General features: G+C 43.7%; 1 protein-coding gene across 1 annotated transcript in view; it reads right to left on the reverse strand.

Moving 5' to 3' along the window:
- Positions 1 to 1,652: 1,652 nt before the first annotated feature.
- Positions 1,653 to 21,378, reverse strand: part of LOC147440773 (uncharacterized) — a 38,064-nt gene continuing 18,338 nt past the window's right edge. Inside the window, exons 2-5 of the mRNA XM_086482607.1 lie at positions 6,645 to 6,944; positions 5,353 to 6,129; positions 2,456 to 3,218; positions 1,653 to 2,369 (exon numbers count right to left, since the gene is read on the reverse strand). Of these exons, the coding sequence (XP_086338733.1) occupies positions 1,870 to 2,369; positions 2,456 to 3,218; positions 5,353 to 6,129; positions 6,645 to 6,944 (2,340 nt within the window). The 3' untranslated portion in view covers positions 1,653 to 1,869. The remainder of the gene's footprint in view (positions 2,370 to 2,455; positions 3,219 to 5,352; positions 6,130 to 6,644; positions 6,945 to 21,378) is intronic.

Consider the following 21,378-nt stretch of genomic DNA (forward strand, 5'->3'; position numbering starts at 1 on the left):
CATGCTCATTGAAAACAACTACCTAACAATCAGTACAGCAAATGGCGTTGCATGTGTTGTTGACGAGATAACAAAGATGGTAGAAAAACAAGTTAATTGTATCACTATTTTTATTAAATGCACTTATTAAAAGATTACATCTTGGGGAACCAAGCACAAAAGGACTTCAATAAATGGAACATACCATAAGTCCACATTCCCCTTGATATTTGCATACGCCATGCCAAAAGACAAGGTGCATTAATATCTAGCAGAGTCTTGCTAGTCTTCAAGGAGGCCTTTGCACCAAGCTTCAAACATAGAATCTATATTTCAAAAATGTGCTTTTATAAGACCTCCAAATATATGTAATATAGATGTATCCTTCATTTAAAACAACTTGTCAATATAAAAAAAAATTATATGGCAATGCCAACCAAGTATGACTAGTTCTCATTTACCATAGCCCTTGCAACTTCTACAATGTGCCTTTTCTTTCACTTACTTGGTTTCACAAAAGAAGTGTTCGATATAAATAAGTATATCCTAAACAACAACAAAAAAAACCATTAAATTACTTTGTGTGCAAATAGGCGACAAGAATGGTACACATAATAATAAGTTTAGGTCAATTTGTTTCAATTAGTGCATTTCCCCACTTAAATCTCAAACATGTGTCATAAGTCTACAAAATTACAACTCAATAGAATGAGACATATATGTCTATACACACTCATGAAAGAGATTGTTGGGAAAAGATGCTCTTGGCCAAATGGAGAAATACATCAAATAGGATGTAAAGGTAATAGGTATCCATCTCTTTTCAAAATGTGGAATGCTTTATGGGTTGTCATCCTCATGAAATATGGGAAGCGTGACATGCAATAACAAGACATGGGAATCACCATGTAACCTGTAAGGCATTTATAAGTGAAAGCATGTAATGTAACTAGTGCCAAAGATGGAAGCATAAGGCTAGGTGCAATTAAGATACTCACCAGATTATTAGCCAAAGATAAGTGAAAGCATGTGATGTAATAGTGCCAAAGATGGAAGCATAAGGCTAGGTGCAGTTAAGATACTCACCAGATCATTAGCCAAGGTATATTGTTGACCTAAGGGTGTTGTATCATTCTCTTGATACTTATATAAAAACTCTTTTTGCACCAAAACTTAAAAATAAAATAAATTTGGGGTGCTTTGGTTGTATTTTGTGGGCTTTCGAACTGATATGTAGATTGCACTTCATTGATTTATACATTTCACCAAAATTTAGCCTTCAACATAAGCTCCAGAATGTGAATTGACTTTTTTTGTATGCATTCAAGGCCAGTGCTATCAGCATCACCCTTGTCTCCTTTTGCAATGCTGAAGCAAAATGCTAGATAATAATAATTTTCTTCTTAAAGCATACGAAAAAATATTTTTTTGGCAATTTCTCTGTTCATAATTGTTGCATTTTTTTATCATATCATGGATACCAATGTGATGATGACCATCACTGACACACAAAAGCAAGTGCTTTTGGAAGCTTATTCTGTTCCGTTGTCAAGTATTTTTTATTGTGACGAATATGAACATTATCACTAGAGGATACACTCTCATATTTACATCTCCATTAGATCCATGGCGTCCATCAGCAAGGTTAGATGGCATTGTAATTTACACCCAGGGAATCAAGGAAAATAGAAGCCTTGGAAGCAATTATATTGTAATGTGTACAAAAGGATATTGAAAGGGCAGGAAGAGGAGCCCTGTATGGAAACATGTTCTTGTTGATTCAGTGGCAAATCATCTATGGCCCTTTTGTTGTTGAACCTATGATCCATATTTTTATATTTTTGCCTTTGGAAGTCTCTTGCAGGGCATTGGCACAAAAGCCATATTGCCTTAATAACTATGTCTTGGTTCTTTTGCCAGAAGATGCCGAACAAAGAAATGCTGCATCCTGCGTTTCCCATACTCACCCCCCCAACCATGCTCTCCACCAGGGATAACCACAAGATCAAAATCTTTGTCAGCCTTTATGAGAGCATTCACCACTTGAAAAGTGGATGCCGGGTCCACATTACTGTCCATCTCGCAAACAATTAGTAGCAGTTTACCTTGAAGGAGATGTGCTTGTGTCACATTGGACTGCTCATGATAATGAGGACCAACAGGCCAGCCCATCCAAAGTTCATTCCACCATAGCTTGTCCATGCGATTGTCGTGGCAACCGGAAGCAGAGACCCCCACCTTGTAGAAGTCCGGATACATAAGCAATGCATGTAGAGCGTTTTGTCCACCTGCGGAGACTCCATAAATGCCGATTTTGTTTGTGTCCATATAGGGGTAGTACTTAGCTGCCTCCTGAATCCACAAAATTCGGTCTGGTAACCCGGCATCACCTTCCCAATGCAATTGGTATAGAGCATAATCAGGTTAAGTACATAATAGCTCATGAAAACTCAGCTCAACTTAAACAAATACTCACACAAGTTTTTCGAGCACACATCATGAAATGCCTTGGATCTATTGGAGGTGCCCATGCCATCAATCCTCACAACAACAAAACCTAGCTCTGCCAAACTTTGAGCCTCATGATAAGCCGAAAAAGACTTCGGCACGTGCGAGTCTTGCGGTCCTGCGTAGATTTCTTCAATTATTGGGTACTTTCTGTTTCGATTAAAATTGGAAGGCTTAAAGATGACACCATAGATATATGTGCAATGATCACGCCCCTTGGCAACAAAACACAAGGGAGATTTCCAATTGGATGCCTTCAAAGCACGTATATCAGAAACCTCTAGGATACTTATAAAGGATCCATCTCTTGCCCTGCGTAGCTCAGTAATTGGTGGTAGGTCCACTCTTGAGTATGTATCGATCAAGTATTCACTGCTTGGAGAAAATTGCACAGTATGAGTGCCATCACCTTGGGTGAGCACAAGAAGCCCTGTCCCATCAAAGTTGACCCTGCAATAGTGCACGTGGTACGGATCCTGTGACGGGTGGATGCCACCCGCCTGAAAATAGATTTGTCTTTTACTCGCATCGACTCTGTCAACGCCACGAACCACCCATTCTCCACTAGTGATCTGAGTTTTCACGACCCCCTTTTGGCTGTCATAGAGGTAGAGATGATTCCAGCCGTCCCTCTCCGACATCCACACCAACTCCTTGGTGCTATCCAGATAGTGTATAAACATCTTGCCAGCATAATCTATAAAGGTTTTGCTTGTTTCCTCGACAATAACCTATTTCACAGTAGATGATAGCAATCACATACAAATCATATACGTGTTGTCAAAAATTTGAGGATTAGATTAAGTTGAGAATGCCAAGTGTACATGAAAATTGAAACATGTATGTGGTTAATAGAAATGTGTCCTCTACCCTACTCCAATCTACTTGGAAAAAGGGCAGGGGAGGGAGATTTTGGGAAATAGTGGTTTCAAGAGGAGCTTGGGTCCAATCCTTAAAATACTGCCATTGAATATTACCTACAAAGCTCTAAAAACCCCTCAAAAGAAACTTTGGATTGTCTGATGAAAGAGAGCCTTTGGGACATCTTGCGTCCCTTCAGAGTAATTTGATATCTTTGTTCCTCAACTTGAAGACCTTCATATTCTACTGATGAAAGAGAGAGAGCTAAGAGAGCTTAGAGTCTTCTAGACGTTTGGCAGAGCTCGGAGATTCTATATTTTCTACAAATAGACTCCTCAAAGTCTAAAGCTCTCCACTTAATTTGACATGGCTTCTATCACGCTATCTGCCAAGAACCATTCTTCTTTATGGAAAAACAGAGGAGACCTTGCTCTGACATGACTATCACAAGGTGAGCCCGCACAACAATCTCAATGTACTGAATATTTGAACCCAGACAAAAGGGACAAGAGAACAATAGTGTGGCATCAGGTTGAGGCCAAAGGAAGCGGGCCCACCCCCCTGCGAAGAGTACCTTTGATTACAACAGAGAGATACAAGCACATAAAAGATGGTGGGGCATGCTTCCTAGTCCATCCTTATACCCTCCTTCAGAAGACTAGCTGCTGAAGAGTTGGTCTGCTTGACAAATCTCAGAGTTGTGACAAACTACGCCCTATCTGAGAGAGACAGATCTCTCAGATCTGAGGAACTACGGCTGGAACATTTCACCCTGCTGGTGAAATGCCTAGAAGAAATGATTGTAAAAGAAAAGTTTCTCTGCAAAAACCGTCCATCAAAACCCTGATGTTTTCACTTTCATGGACCTTCAACACTGAAAGTGAGACTTAGCATGTGAAAAGTGAAATTGCTACAAGCAACAGTTGGTGGAGTCTTCTTAGTGACTGTTACCACATGACCTTGTTGGTCCTTTCTCTCACATACGTACACATCTCACACAGATTCATTGTTTACACAAATCGCAAGTAGTGTGAACAAATAGTTTCTCATCGCATGTCGCCTCCTGTGAGTGACATAGATACCTTCGGCCCCTTTTGCAACCCTCCAGCACCCCCATCCCCAGCAGCCCGCTGCTCGCTCCCTCTCTCATTAGCCCCATCTTTTCCCTCACAATCCCCCCCTCCCCACACACAGTCTGTCCTATCCTCCTTTATCCCGCAAACCAACCCTCACCCCCCCAAAAAAAAACACGCAGACCCACACCCATGCATACATATGCACATAAAAAATACACATCTGCACAAACACACCCCCATATACATACACATCCTGCATCCACCCTCACACATATGGCATAAACACACATGCCACCAGGATGCCTCCCATCATACAAGCCATGCCCACCTTGAGTTTCTTAGCACAATGAATTGTGCAATTGACAACTCAACCCCGGGGACACTTGTCCGCCCAAAAGCGCATGCTCACAATGGCTACACTGGAGGCCAAGATAGAGAATCTAGCTCATATTCTCTATTGCCCATCTGGCTAAGAGAAGAGCATGCTCACAATGGCTACATTGGAGGCCAAGATAGAGAATCTAGCTCATATTCTCTATTGCCCATCTGGCATCAAGCCCTCCGTGCTCCAACAAAGAAGTTTGATGGATGATGCCTTCCCTGAAGATCCAGTTACTTTCATCCAATTCTCAGACTCTTTTTGGGAAGTGTTTAGTTAACAATATCGGTCTCTTTGAGTGCATTGGCTGGAGATCTCTCCCCAGTCAAAGGAGATGGGGCATTTATTAGTGTAATGGTGGACCCAAAGCAATGAGGAAGAATGGAAAACATCTTGTCAGAGGGTCAAGAGGATGTGTTTGGGACAGTAAGGACAAGATTCACACAGGTATGGGCTGCTCTGGAGAGGAAGGAAAAACTAGAAATTCTGGAAGTCAAGCTTGATTAACCTTGGCAACCAATTTTGTTGGAGAAAGGTTTTGCCACGTACCTCAGTGTGGCCAGTTGAAGCATGGACGGCAATCACCCGGAGCAATTGATGGCCCCGTTGGTTGTAAACAAAAAAGAATCTGCTCGAGTCTTGTTCCCAATGAAGTTCTGATAGGCCATAGGCATTAGTGAACAAGCTGTTAGATACAGAGATTTCCTTATGATTATTTACATCAAAAAGATGTGGCCGTTGTTGTGGCAAGGGGTCTCCTGGCTTCAAGTACTTAATGCTATGCAGCTTGGGCTGCACCTGATCTGTAGGAGAGGTCTCCACAAGATAAACTTTTCGTTCTAGACTTGGGATCATTGTTTCCAAGGCGATAAGTTTCTTACCATCAGGGGACCAATGCAAATCATGATCTTCGAACATACAAACATCATTCGCATGTGATGTGAGCATATATTCAGATTTCAAAAAGTGTCTACGTCTCAAGCCAACATTTCCATTCCTTATGAATGCTATCCAATTCTTGTTTGGCAGTGTTGCAGAGGTTCGTGGGAATTCACATACATCTCTGATTGGAGCTGTTGAAGGTGTTTCTGACGCTATGAAGGCACATACAGGTATCTGTTCTTCAAGAGTTGTCACCAGCCAAGCATGGCTTGCATAAGTATGTTGTGCCAGTGTCTGACCTGCTTCAATCACAAAATATTGGATTCTATTCCCTTCGCCATCAATCCAAAACACACGTAGAGGCTCATTAAGGTCATTTGCAAAAAAAAGTTGTGTTTCCACTCTTCCTTCTCCCGAACAAGGTACCTGCTTTGGAGAAAGAGCCTGGAAAACCCAAAAAAGGGCGAAAAGACACACAAAGAGCACACCAGAGATGCTCGGTTAATACATTGCAAAAATTCTAATGGATCATATGTAACATAACAATGGAAGAAATCACATATGCAGTAAACAATTTAAGATCTTAACTATTCAACAAAATGTATGTGAAAGAGAGGACTTGAATGATGTAACCTGGTGTGTTTCACAATGCAATGCACCTACCAGGATTCAAAAACAGCCATCAAGCCTTTCCAACAAATGTACTAGCAAAGATGAATTTAGCTAAACCCTGAACAAATACTACTAGTGCTCATGTCAGTGCTCTACTAATAAAATTACAAAGCTGCGCCTTGATGTGATAAAATAGTCTAACATATAGACGAACCTAGAGATAAATTTCTTGGCACTAAATAGGTTCTTGAAGTTAGAAGCGAGTACCAAAACCAGGATGTACATTTGATAATTCTAAGTGGTTGAAGCAATATTTAAACAGAATGCAGCCTGTATGGATCACTTACAGAGAGGGTAGATGCTGCAACTGATGCTTGTGCATCCCTTATTCGAGCTATTGCAGGTGTATCTATTGCTTTGAACACACAGATAGGTAGCTGTTCATCCCAACTCTTCACCAGCCAAGTGTGGCTTGCATAGGTGTGTTGTGTGTGTGTTCCACCAGCATCGATGGCAGTGTACTCTTTTTCACTTCCTTTCCAATCTATCCAAAACACGCTGACTCTTTTGTCCAGATCATTAACAAGTATAATCTCTGTCTCTATTCCACCATATCCAGAGCAAGGTTGTGAATCAGATGAAAGAATCTGACAAACACAGAAGAAGAGTAAGCCATGTAGTAATTGCATAAGAAAGCCCTTTTTCAAAATAAACTTAAAAAACCATATACCAGAGAAGTGTTACGAACAAAAGAGGGAATAAAGCACTTACATAATTTATAATAGACGAATTTTCCAATTGTCAAATCCTTAGAACAATGTACAGTTTGGAAGTAAGAAAAAGGAAATCCATGACAAGTAAATAAGAAGACACGTGCAAATAATATCCATTCGTCTAAGAGAGATTATGAAGGGCGAAAGCCATCTTAGCGAAAGGAAACAAAACAAAATTCTTACAAAGTCATGCACAGCAAATGATAAACAGATGCTGAGAAGCTCACGGAAAATGCAGGAGTCTTGATAAATCTGGAGAAACAAAATGAGTGCCAAGCCAAAAACAACGAACCGTCCAGGGCCAAGTGATGATGACAAAAATGGAGGTTGCACATGGAATCTGAAGAAGTGACAAACGGAAGATGAAAGAGCAGTGCCAAAGTTGAGTGCATCATACTATCATAGCCCATTGGCAAGGAAAATCAATAGGAGAGAGGCAAAGAGGCGGTACCCCATAGTCACAAGGGACGCATTCCGGGACGGGGGAACGGGGGACGGGGGACGGGGCTGAAATGGATTTTTAGTGTAAAAAAGAGAGCGGGACGGCAAGTGGGGACGGAAAAGTGGGGACGGGAAGCCCGAAAAAGGGCGGCAAAACACTCTCACCAAAGGAGAAAATAAAAAAGGCTAAAGGGAAATGCCCGAACCAATCTCTCAGCCGAGGCATTGGGAGAAGCTGTACGTGAACCATTAGCATCCGCATCTCTACATGAAGTTCAGCAATTGCGATGTTCTTTTGACAAAGCCTTGGCACGACAAGAATGACATGACACTCCAGATCTGGAAACGTACGATCACTTTGATACAGAAGGACAAGCCAATCGTCCTCAAAGTTTGGCTGTCCGAACAAAAACCTCAATGAATTTTCTAGTTGCTTTGTATTTAGATACTTTTGAACTTTGTTTGAGAAAATACTGTTTGAAATTTGTTTAAAATGGATTATATCTGTTTTAAATCTGTCTTGGTGCCGATTTGAGAACTGTTTAACTATGGTTTTCAACTGGTTTCAATGATTTGTGACTTATTCCCGGGTGGAGTGATGCTTAATAATGTTTGGACCTCGGAACGACACAGACTGGGTGTCTGGGGAGCATTTCGTTGTAAGCTTGAAAACCTCGAAACGACACAGACCTTGTGTGTGGAGGTATACGCTGGAAAACCTCTGAACGGCACAAACGGGGTGTCTGAGGAGCGTTTAGTTGTATGCTTGAAACCTCCAAGCGACGCAGGCTGCGATCTGGGGAGCGTTTGGTTCTATCAGTCCTCTGTGCTCATGGCCCGAACCTTTTTAGGTTATTTGCAGGTGGAGTGACGAGGGCGGTGTTGTCCGTTGTGTTTTGTAGCATCCATATGTGAGCATTTGTGTTGCATTGTGATGTGTCAACCACTGAATATTCCTAATTGGGTAAGATGGCCTCGGTATGTAATTTTAGTACATCGAGACATCCGTTCAAGATCGGCGCGGTCTGGGTGTGATGGCTAATTTTACTACGCCAAAATATCAAGAGCTCCAATCTGAAATGAGAAAATTGAATGACGCTCGGATTGACCCTCAAAACAACTTTTTTAGCTAAATTGAGTTGTTTTGCAGATATACAAAAATTGCGGACGATTACTCTTCTTTCAAGAACACTAATCGTGGTTGATCTGGAATGAGAAAACTTAATGACCCTCTAATTGACCCTCGGAATGACCCTCGGATTTTTTTTTGAGCTAACTTGAGTTGTTTTGCGGATATACAGTAATTGCAGACGATTACTCTTCTTTCAAGAAGGGGGGATGTCACAAATTGCTGACATGTCAAGCCACTCAAGATTTGAGCCAACTTGTAGATCCCAGCCGAGAGACCTAAACCCTAGAAGCAGTAAAACAAGCAGAAGATCTCACCAGCTTACAGATCCTTGCCAAGTCGGGCAAATTCTAAAAGGGGTATTTACCAACTTATGGGACCATGTCTGATGGGGCCCAAGTTCCTAGGGTTTGTAATAAAATAAAGCAGGACCCCCCACACACGCACAAATCATTGCACGTGTCAAAAACTGTTGACGTGTAAACGACGGGTTGGGGATTCCCTGTAACAGACTTGGACACTCCAAGTCAAGAATCTACCGCACAGCACCAAATAACCACTTCAAAACAGTTCACAGTCCACAATTTATTCGACACTGGCCCGACGGAGTTCCGTGCCTAGAGATATTGGCCCCAAAGACTGGCGCCCCTTTCGATAGTTCTTTTTATATTAATCTGAGTTCAAAGTACAAGAGTGCGGGCAGGCGCTCACGCTCAGACTCTGTGTCCAGATGCTCTGAGTTGTGAGAGGCCTGCTCACATATTTAAAGTTACAAGGGATGCCAAAAGCAGAGCCCCAAAAGCTGAAAATCAAAAGCTCAAAAGCTTTGTAAAAATAAAGCAGAAGGGCTTTTTCCCCTCTCTCTCAACCCTTGCCTAAAACAAAGCAAAAGGGGTTCTCTCTTATCAACTTGCATAGATTAAAGCAAGTCCGAAAAGCTGGCCCAAAAACAGAAATGCCGCAGCTGCAGCCTTCCGCAATATGCGCCGCAAAACGCAGTGATCCGTACAGCTGCCACGTGTCAACCCGCCACGTCAGCAAATCAGGGTTAGGGTTTCCCACCAGAGGGGGTGTATGTATAGCGGGCAGCCACGTCATCACTTTGTAACATACCCCCCTCTTGAAAGCATTGTAATCGCCCTCGATTACGCCTGCAAAACAGACAAAGGCCATAAACCGTCTTAGCAGACACTAACTGTTAGTACCTATGTACTAAAAACACACATCTAGCAGTTGTACCAATCGACAGTCACATCACATGACATTCAACATTGATTCGGATCTTAGAGCATGATTTATCGGCAATGTAGCTAGCAATCGCATCTAGATCCACTCAAGACCTCATCGATGCCCGATTGACTAACCCCTATTGCAACCATGTCTATTCGAGATCAATTAGACCAAAATGCTACAGTCATTTCGTCTATCAGTTCCTGCACTTAAAAAAAATCAAGAACAAATCAGTTTCATATTCATAAAGTCATACAGAAGAATAATGTCAGCACTCAGTATCCCTGAAGCTCAAAGAGACATCAGTGACTCTAGTATTCTAAAGATCAAGGTATCTGTTGACAAAGGAGCGGAGTAACTCCCCTCTTGTGCATCCTACTGCACCATATCTGCGGCCAAGCTGAAATTGGGGTTCCATTTGGAATAGACTATGCTAAACCAAAAGCTTCAAGGTAAAGGTTCACAATCTGAGGAGTATCTCCTAGGTCCTCCTCCTCCATCCACTTCGCATCCAATGCAGGATAGTTCTTGAATTTAACCAAGAACCGCCTTCTTACTTTACCCTTATTCTTTGTGTCCTTATGTGCCAAGCACTGTTCAGGAAGAAGGATCTCCTCGTTTTCTTCCACTTCGGGTTGCTCCTCGGGCTCCCCTTCTTCGGGCACATCTCCTTTGAAAGGTTTCAAGAGACTCACATGAAATGCATTGTGAATCCTCCAAGTGTCAGGCAGTTTTTGCTACAGAGGCTACATTTCAGTTCTGGGTGTGGCTGCAGTGTACAAAGGGCGTTAGATGACCTAGAAAGATACAATGGCAGCCTCTCCTAAATTTTAGGGAACTGCTATTTTGGGCCGAGAAATGTCTTCGCGTCATTACCTCCGGTATGAGTAGGGGAACATTTTACAACTCTGCCGCGAAGTCAACTAGGCAACCGGTCAGGAGATTTTTATCCGGCAACCCCGAAACGGGAAATGGCCTGTAAGTGTGTCAAGTGGCACATTTCTGTGCAGTTTCCTCATGCAAGAGAAGGGGGCGCTAAGCCTCCTTTTGCAAATTGTCACAGGTAGCTATGGAGTGCTTCCTTTCCCTCTTATGTACAGTGCGGTGCCAGGAGTGATGCCCTGCACGCTACGTACTGCTCTCTCTCTCCCCTATGGCAGTATGCTATGCCCCACTAGTGGGCTTTTCATTTGACCAATGTACAGTTCTGTGGGTTCATGCGCGATTGCCGAGGCAAGAGCCTCTTGCACAGGTACTCAATTAGCTAGCGGCTAATCCCCCGCAGGTACAGGTGAATTCGGAGAGGTTTCACGTCAGAAATCTCGTCCGATTCAAAGGGCAAGTAGCCCTACAGGTGCGGGAGCTCGAGGGCTTGCTACGGATGCGACCGGCACACAAAACGAAGCCCGAAACAGTGAATTACAGCCTGCTGTGTATTTTTGCAGGTTTAGGGTTTTGGCCCCAAACGGACCCTAATACCCCCAGGAGGTTCGGGGACGCGAGGGGACCGCTGTATAGGTGATCTGGCACATTTTCGGGGCAGAAAACAGAAAAATGAGCGTGCTGCAGATTCTCGCCAGGTTTTGTAAAGTGTCCGTAAGTGTCGGGAAAGTCATCCAATGCGTGGGAATACTGACTGTGAAGGGTCCTAGTACAGTTATGCTGCCGAAATCGGGCCAGAACAGTTGAAATTCAGCCAAGGTTGTGCGGGGCAGCTTGTAGGGAACCACAGCTTTTATTCCCTCTGTTAAAGAATAAGAAATACCGAAAGGAGCGCCTAAGTTAGGGGCCAATCTGGTGTCGGTCTTCACATACAGGTGCAATCTAGCAGCCTGTATCCCTTTCCCCTTTGTTGTGTCTTGAAAGTACAGGTAAAGTGGGCGACAAATTAATTGGGTGAAAGCAAATAAGGTTTAAGTCTAAGGTCTACCGCCCTTTTTGGATTGAACAGGCCGGTTTCATCTTGTCCAGTCTAGTACTTCACCGTATTGCTCTCCAATGTTGTTGGTTTTGAAGAAAGACGGATCTTGGAGAATGTGCATCGATTATAGCACTCTCAACGAAATCACCATCAAGAATAGATTTCCGATTCCTAGGATCGATGATATACTCGACAGGTTACAGGGATCCTCGTGCTTTAGCAGGATTGACTTGAAGAGTGGATATCATCAGATCAGGATAGCGCCAGGAGATGTCTACAAGATAGCTTTTCGGACGACTTTTGGGTTATTTGAGTTTTTGGTGAAGCCTTTTGGCTTAACCAATGCTCCTGCGACATTTAACCGGATGATGGACAGGATTTTTCGAGGGTACAGGCTATTTGTTGGCACTTTCTTTGACGACATCATTGTTTTCTCCAAGAATGAGGCAGAACATAGAGATCATCTGCTTAAAGTCTTTCAGGTAATACGAGATCACACGTTAGTGATTAATGCAAAGAAAAGTAAATTTTTCCTACCAGAGATACACTTTTTGGGACACATTGTCTCAGCAGCAGGAGTCCAAATGGACCCGGCCAAGATAGAGACTATCCGTGATTGGCCCAATTTGAGGAATGTCCATGAATTTAGAAGCTTCTTGGGACTGTGTTCCTACTACAGGCGGTTCATACGAAAGTTTGCAGAGGTTGCTTCCCCTTTGCATATCTTGACACTGAAAGGAGTACCTTTCTCGTGGGGATCCACAAAGGTGACTGCCTTTCAGACCTTGAAAGAGAAATTGACTACAGGACCTGGTTTGACTTTGCCGGACTTGCAGAAGTCATTTGAAGTATATTGTGATGCTTGTGGTCGTAGTCTGGGTGCGGTCTTGATGCAAGAAGGCCATGTCATAGCTTATGAGAGCCGATTGTTCTCTAGGCCGGAGATGACAGCATAGATTTATGAGAAAGAGCTTTTGGTGGTTATCCATGCTCTTACTCAGTGGCGGCATTACCTACTCGGAGCGGATTTTACTGTCTTTACAGACCATCAGAGTTTGCGCTACTTCTGGCCACAGAAGCAGCTTTTGGAAAAGCAGATGCGGTGGGCGAACATCTTGTCACAGTTCCACTTCCAGATTGTCCATGTGCAGGGACAGAAGAATGTGGTGGCAGATGCTTTGTCTCGGAAGCCGTTGGTTCGGGCTATTTCCACGATGCATCATAGGAGCTTCGAGGATATGGTCGATCAATATGCCACAGACACAGATTTTGCAAATATTTTTCACACGGATACGGGATGGGGAGACAGTAGCTGGATACTCCCGTCGGGAAGGCTACTTGATGAAAAAGACTATGTTGTGCGTTACACAACCATTGAGAGAAAAGGTTATGACTGAATGCCATTGTCCACCTTTTACGAGTCACCGCGGCATGGCTACCACCATGAAGGGGGTTGAGAGATACTTCTTTGGGCCGAGACTCAAAAAGGATGTGGAAGAGTTTATGCGCAGTTGCTTAGTATGCCAGAAGGTCAAATTTTGACAGGCATAAAGCACAGGGATTGTTAAAGCCTTTACCCATACCCACCCGCCCCTGGAAAAGTATTGAAATGGATTTCATTTTTGATCTCCCGAGAACACAGAATGATCACGATGATTTTCCGATTACATGGCACGTCTGAGACGATTGTCTCCGACAGAGACCCAGATTTATGAGTTTGTTTTGGAAGGCAATTTGGGAGAACATTGGCACGCAGTTGCAGTTCTCGTCATCGTTCCACTTGCAGACTGACGGGCAATTTGAGATTGCCAATTCAGTGATTTTAGATTTATTGAAGTCTTGTATCTCGGATCAGAAGACTCAATGGGAAAAGAACTTACCTTTGGTGGAATTTGCCTACAATAACACGATACACTCTTCGACGGGAAAGACGCCATGTGAGATTGTTGAAAGTGCTGCGAAGGTTCCATCCTTCCTAAGCACGAAAGATTAGATATTTGAAGCGGATGAATATTCGCGAGATTTGGATACGGCTTTCGCCAAGGTTCGCGAGACTTTGCAGGAGTCTCAAGAACGACAAAAAAAGGCAGCGGATCGCCATCGTCGCGACTTGAAATTGAAGGAGGATGATTGGGTGCTCTTACGTTTTGATAAGGCACGCCTACGAAAGAAAAAGAGAAAGGAGAGGCTTTCTCCAAAGCTTAGTATGCGATACTACGGACCTTTCCAAATCACTGACAAGATAAATGATGTCTCCTTTCGATTGAACCTGCCAGATACTTGGAGTATTCACAATGCATTGCATGTGAGTCTCTTGAAACCTGTTAAGGGTGATGTGCCTGATGATGGGCAACCTGATGAGCAACCCGAAGTGGAAGAAAACGAGATCCTTGTTCCTGAACAGATTTTGACACATAACGATACGAAGAAAGGTAAAGTCCGAAGGCGGTTCTTGGTTAAGTTCAAGAACTTTCCTGCATTTGGTGCGAAGTGGATGGAGGAGGAGGACCTAGCAGATACTCCTCGGATTGTGAAACTTTACCTCGATGTTTTGGTTCAGCATAGTCTACTCCAAACGAAACCCAGAATTCAGCTTGGCCGGAGATCTGGTGCAGTGGGATGCATAAGAGGGGAGTCACTCCGCTCCTTTGTCAACAGATGCTTTGATTTTGATACTAAAGTCACTGATGTCTCTTTGAGCTTCAGGGATACTGAGAGCTGACAGTATTCTGCTGGATGACTTTATGAAATGGAATTCCTGATTATGATGCTGATTTGTTCTTGACTTCTTGTGAGTGCAGGAACTGATAGACGAAATGACTGCAGCATTTTGGTCTGATTGATCTCGAATAGACATGGTTGCAATAGGGGTTAGTCAATAGGACATCGATGAGGTCCCGATTGGACCTAGATGTGATTGCTAGCTACATTGCTGATAAATCATGGTCCAAGATCCGAATGAATGTTGAATGTCATGTGATGTCCTATGATGTCAGGTGATGTCCTATGATGTCAGGTGATGTCCTGTGATGTCGTGTGATGTGCCTGTCGATTTTGTACATGTGCTAGATGTGTATTCCTAGTACGTAGGTACTAACAGTCAGTGTCTGCTAAGACGGTTTATGGATTTTGTCGGTTTTACAGGCGTAATCGCAGTCGATTACAATGCTTTCAAGAGGGGGGTATGTCACAAAGTGATGACGTGGCGGACAGCAGAAACCCTAATTTCCGGAAATCGCGGAGGTTTTTTTTTGTTTTTTTTTTTGAAAATGATGAGCAACGCAAATTTCGCTTTTTCTCTACGCAATGAGAAAGAAAGAGAGAATGCTTTTGCTTTCAAGTTTTGACTCTTTGTGCGAGAGAGAGCAATTGCTTTTGATTTGAAGCTTTTCGGGCTCTGCTTTTGGGCATCCCTTGTAACCGTTAAATTAGTGGTGAGGGCCTCACTTCTCAAAGCATTTGGATGCAGAGTTTGAGGGTGAATCCCGACCCACTCTCTTGTACTTTGAACTGATTAATATAAAAAGAAATACCGAAAGGGGCGCCAGTCTATGGGGCCAATATCTCTAGGCACGGAACTCCGCCAGGCCAATGCAAATCTATTGTGATCTGTGAATTGTTTTGAAGTGGTTATTTGGTGCTGTCGCGGTTGATTCTTGACTTGGAGTGTCCAAGTTTGTTACATCTGGTAGGAAAAATTCACTTTTCTTTGCATTAATCACTAACTTGTGATCTAGTAATGCCTGAAAGACCTGAAGCAGATGATCTCTATGTTCTACCTCATTCTTGGAGAAAACAATGATATCGTCAAAGAAAGTGCCAACAAATAGCTTGTACTCTCGAAAAATCCTGTCCATCATCCGGTTAAATGTCGCAGGAGCATTGGTTAAGCCAAAAGGCATCACCAAAAACTCAAATAACCCAAAAGTCGTCCGAAAGGCTCGTCTTGTGGACAAATCCAAGCGCAATTCTGATATGATGATATCCAATCTTCAAATCAATCCTACTAAAACACGAGGATCCCTGTAAACTGTCGAGTATATCATCGATCCTAGGAATGGAAAATTTGTTCTTGATGGTGATTTTGTTGAGAGCTCTATAATCGATGCACATTCTCCAAGATCCGCCTTTCTTCAAAACCAACAACACTGGAGAGCAATACAGTGAAGTACTAGGCTGGATAAGACCCTTTTCCAAGAGGTCTTTCACTTGGTTCATAATCTCTTCGTTCTGTGCTCGGCTCACACGGTAAGGTGGCCAGTTCGGTGGTGTGCTTCCAGGTATCAGATCAATAGTATGATCTTCAGGACGAGCAGGTGGTAACTCGCTTGGTAGGCCCTTTGAGAAGCAATCGGCATGAGAGTGGAGAAAATCTTGGCGTTCTTTATCAAGTTTAGACATATTTGTCCTATCCTCATCACTCAACTCTTTCATAAAGATCGAGTAAACAAACAGACTGGATTTCATTAATTTAGAAATGGCCGAAGCCAATACAATAGGGACAGACTCACCCTTAAGTTTTATATCAAGTACAATGGTTCTGCCCTTCTCTGTAGTCAATGTCGCTTTCCTCGCCCGATAATCGACCACGGCGTTCTTCTTGTGGTACCAGGGAATTCCCAAGAGGACATCACAACCTTCCAAAGGCATTATGTAAAAGTCCTCATGCCCCAAATACCCCTGACAATGCAACCGAAGTTTGCCAATGACAGGTGTAATGGCTACGTCCATGTCGGGTGCCGCTAGAACTGCCTCCGCATGTAACAAACTGCTGACGTGTCAAAGCCTAAAGAATGGAGCCAACTTACAGATCTGGCCGAGGGACCTAAACCCTAAGAGAAGAAGTAACAAAAGAAGAAGTCCTACCAACTTATGGGGACCCCGTCCGATGGGGCCCCCAAGCAACATAAAGGAAGAAAATAAAGCAGGATCCAAACACACGCAAAAATTGATGACGTGGCAGATTTTTGAAAATTGCGCTAGCATGATGACGTGGTAGACTGTACGGATTTCCGCGTTTTGCGCACGCTGATGACGTGGCAGGCTGTACGGATTTTTGTAAATTACGCTGGCAGCTTTTGGCATTGCTTTTTGGACCAGAAGCTTTTGAGTTTTAAAGGCTTTTTACTGTCACTGCTTTTCAGGCCAAGGGCCTTTAAATATGAGGCTAGGGCTCACTCTTTGGCATGCTTCCTGGAGAAGGTGCAGAGTTTGGAGTACCGGCTTGTACTATGTTGATGCAATATAAAGAAATACTGAAAGGGGCGCCAAGGTTTGGGGCCAATACTCTCTGGGGTGGAATTCCACCACTCCGTGTCGCGTGTCGTCTCTCTCTTTCATTTCAGTTGTTATTGAAGTGTCAAAAGTCTGTTCAGTGTGTTCTCTTCTATTGGCACGTGGTGCTCGTCTTGTGACACCGCAAGTGGTCCCATCCGATCGGGAGTGATCTCGAGCCGCACCGCCAATTCCGGTGAATTGAAGTTGGCCTTGGCTCCTCCATCAAAGAAAATCAGGGCCTCTTGGTCTTTCACTTTGCCCCAAGCTCGGCAAAGTTCTGTACTCTCGTCCAACGTGCTGGGATCGGTACCCACGCAATCTCGAACCAGTCTTGTTTTCATCTTGCCTTTTCTTCCACGTTCCTCAACTGCTCTCGAACTCTCAGGCCTTTCGTCGTCCTTGTCGTTCTGTTCTTTCTGTGCCCTTTTAGGGCACTTCGCGGAGATATGTCCAGTTTTCCTGCATCCAAAACACTTCCCTTTCCTGATGAAGCGAGCCTGCTCCTAAGGAGTAAGCTTGGGTCGTGCATCCTTCTTTTCTGGATTGCTCTTCCTCTTTCTACTTTCATTCGTAGAAGTCTGTTCGGCTCTTTGTGTCATGATCTCATCGGTGGGTAGGTCAAACTGCCAGAGTGAATGGCAAAACCCCGTTTCGCATGACTCATCAACTCCTGCATGGAAGTTGACTTCTGTTCCAAGTAGTGATCTCGGATCTCTGTAGGTAGACCCAAGGTAAACCGCTCAATTTGTTCCTTGAACGAGATCTTCTTAAATGAAGAAGCAGGTAGAAAAGAGCTCCAGAATCTCTCGCAATAAGCGTCCACAGTATCTTTCTTGGTCATCCGAAGATGGTTCCAAGCAGTTCGTATATCACGTTCATACTCTCGAGTCAACCAAGAACAAATAAAAAGCCTCTTGAATTTCAGCCATTAACTGGCACAGTCTTGCTTAATAGAAGCGTGGACCACCAAGTTCGAGCATTCCCCTTAAAGTAAGAGGCAGCTCTCCGAATCTTAGAGTGCTCTGAGTAACGTCCTCCCACGAAAGCGATGTCAAACTTTTGTACAAAAGACAAAGCCTTCGAAGCATCTCTATATCCCGAAAACGTGTCAAATTTAATTGACTGTCCACCTTCCTTAAACTCTCGGACTTTCTTGCTTTTGTCTTCCAGAAAGTCATAATGATTGGATTCGTAAAATTCTTCTTCTTTGCATAAAAGTTGCTCCTATCAGAGTTTGAACTGTCTGTAGACGAGTCCTCTATAGAACTGTCACTCACGGGGCGAGATTTAGACTTCTTTGCCTTTTTCATGCCCTTTCCGAAGCATTGCTTCTTGCTTCGATTTTTGCCTTTTCGGTCTTCTTCGCTCGAGTCAGATGAGCTAGAAGAGCTGTCAGAAGAAGAAGAAGAAGAACTGGGTACTCCTTCAAATCGAACACGCTTCTTCTGTTTCTTTGCCTTTTCAAATGTCGGCTGACGACCCAAATAACCCGGGAAGTCAGTGCCTTTCTTCTGTTTTTTGCCGTGCTTTTCAGCTTTGTTCTGTGCATCAAAAAGCTGAGCAATTCGTGTATCAACCACCTCTTCTAATTCCTTCTCTGTATATTTCTTCTGAGCAGAAGGTTTCTTGAGAGCGGGTTTTGGAGGTGGTGGTGTGGTTTTCTACCACTGCGCGTGCACCTCCTGGAAAGAAGTCTCGCTCATATATTTTGCAAATTTTGGGTCCTTTGCAAAATTGAGCATCATCTTTGTTGCATCGCCGATCAATTGACGACGCTCCATCTCTCGACGCTCCGCTTGAGTAGGCGGAGGCGGTCCATACTCCTTGCCGGAATCTTCGTTGTGATCCCTTCCCGCATCTCCGGATGCAGACGGAGTCAACTGATCTTTGCCTGAAGCCATAGGTGCCGTGGAAAAAAAAATTGGGATCGAATTTCTTGTAGAAGAGAAATCGGTTGTGCTTTGATACCACTGTAACAGACTTGGACACTCCAAGTCAAGAATCTACCACGACAGCACCAAATAACCACTTCAAAAACCGCGTGCAAGAACGGTACCTGTAGTAGAATCAAAAATGGTCTCCGTGCCACTCCCAAAGTGTATGTCAGCTCCCTGAGAGTCCAAACTCGACACAGAGAGGAGGTTCAAAGCCATGTCCGGAATATAGAACGCCTCCACTAAACTGAACTTCGAGTCTCAGGGAGAACGGAAAAGGGTAATCTCGCCTGTACCAGACACTAGAATCTCATGATTGTTGTTGCGAAATTGGCTTTATCTGACAGAAAAATAATTATAAATGAATTATTGGATTTATAAGTGAGAGGGTTTTCTTGCTTGGAACACCGAGGAAAAATAATTCTAAATGAATTATTGGAATTTTAAGTGAGAGGGTTTTTCTCACTGGAGACATCCGAGTACAGAATATTCCTAGTGCGTCATTCAGAGTAATGACGGGAGCATTGTGAAAGGGAATATCTGTAAGGCCACCAGGAACGGGTACTTCTGATACGTCACATCGGATGGGTGGCAGGGAGCATCGGGAAGAAGTATCCGACCATCCGGGAACGGACATCTCTGATGCGTCATAGGATGGGTGACAGAGCATCGTGAAGGAGATTGTACCGTAAGTTCGGTAGGAAAGGACTAGGTGATGGGTATTCCTGATGCGTCACAAGGTAGGTGACGGGTGCATCTGAAAGGGAATATCCATAGTCGGGAGGAAATTCCGAACTGTGTTGGAATTGTGCACAAGGAAAAGCAAGCACTTGAATGAAGATGGATTCAGAGGAAACTTTGAGGAAAAACAAATGCTATCTGAGAAAGCGGGATTGCTTTTCGGGAAAGCACATGCTTTCCCGCGAGGAAGTCTATGTCTGCATTGCAACTGTGCATGTGATTGCATCCAGGGATGCATCCAGGGATGCCTGGGAAGTGCTGTGAAAGCTTTGTTTTTAACTTATAAGGTTTTATTGAGTTTTGGGCAAGTTCATACTATTTTTAAAATATGCCGGCCGCCCACTTAATAAGTGGGCAGCCATTTGATAAATAAGGCAACAGATCAACCAGCGTTTTCTCTCTCTCTTTTTCTGGCAGAACAAAAAAAAAAGATTGAAAAATTAAAAAAAAAACGGCCGCGATCTCTACGCGAGCAGCTATTCGTGCCCGTGGCTAGGAACTATAAAAGCATCACATGCCCTCACTCAGAGGGGAAGAACAATCTTTGCAAGGAGGAGATGCTGTTGCAGATTTCAGCCGTAAAGAAGACGTTGCCGGTGATGCCCATGGCTGCCCCAAGTGTACCAGATGTTGCCAAGACCCACTGCGCGAGTTCCCTCGCGAAGAAGTGGCTACGGAGCGTGTTTCCATCGCGAGAAGTTGCTGTTTTTCTCTGTTTTCAGCCCATAAACGTCGTAGACAGGGTTGATTTACGAGAAGGAACCCGAGAACACACCTCTTCTATGTGTAAGATTGGAAGAGAGGATTTTCTATATAGAGATCTCTTCCGGGGAATTGTTTTTCGAGAACCGAGTTGCGTTTCGAGCATCGAGACTTTGAAGGTAACGATTTTCATGTTATGATCTCTGAATATTTGATTGCATGTGTACTTCCTCTTCGTGAGGGAGTAGGAGCAGAGGAAGGCATGAGCCTCTGCACGAGAAAAGCGCTCTGAGGAACTAGAGCCAGATCAGCCCAAGGGTTTCGTACCCAAGTTTGGGAAGCAGATCCACGGATCGAAGAGAGGTAGACTCTCGAGATGTAATCCAGAGGTTGAAAATTCCCAAGGGAAGGACTTCGTGTCCAGGAAAGCAGAGTTAATCTGCAAGAAGAGGACTCTGGAAACAGAGTTAGAAAAGAGTTGCACGGATGTCATGCCCTGAGTCTGGAAGGTGAGATCCAGAGGCGAGAACCTTGGTTTTCAAGGATTTGGAATAAGGAACGGAAGTTCCTTGGAATAGGGTTTTTCCCTAGGAATCGGAAGCTAAGGCTTCTAGGAACCATCAAGTCTTATTCTAGAACGAACGTGGTAATACGTTCGGTTCAAGTGCTTGTATAGACTTCTCCTCGGTAATAAAGATACTATTACGGGGGGGGACTTGCCCATCTTCTGGTCCCCAGTACTGTGTCGATCTTCTCACTCTCTATCTCTCTCTCTCTATCTATTTCTCTCTATATCCTTTGGCTTCAGTAATAAGTGATAAAATCTATTTATCCGAATGTATTTTATATTGTTATGCACTCCCGTTTGTGACAGTGGTATCAGAGCATGGTCTCCTCTCTTTCTCTGTAAAGGAGGACGACTCTGGGAAGATA

The sequence above is a fragment of the Adiantum capillus-veneris genome, chromosome 15 (genome assembly GCF_014529385.1).
Source record: "Adiantum capillus-veneris isolate H3 chromosome 15, ASM1452938v2, whole genome shotgun sequence".
NCBI classification, from domain to species: domain Eukaryota; kingdom Viridiplantae; phylum Streptophyta; class Polypodiopsida; order Polypodiales; family Pteridaceae; genus Adiantum; species Adiantum capillus-veneris.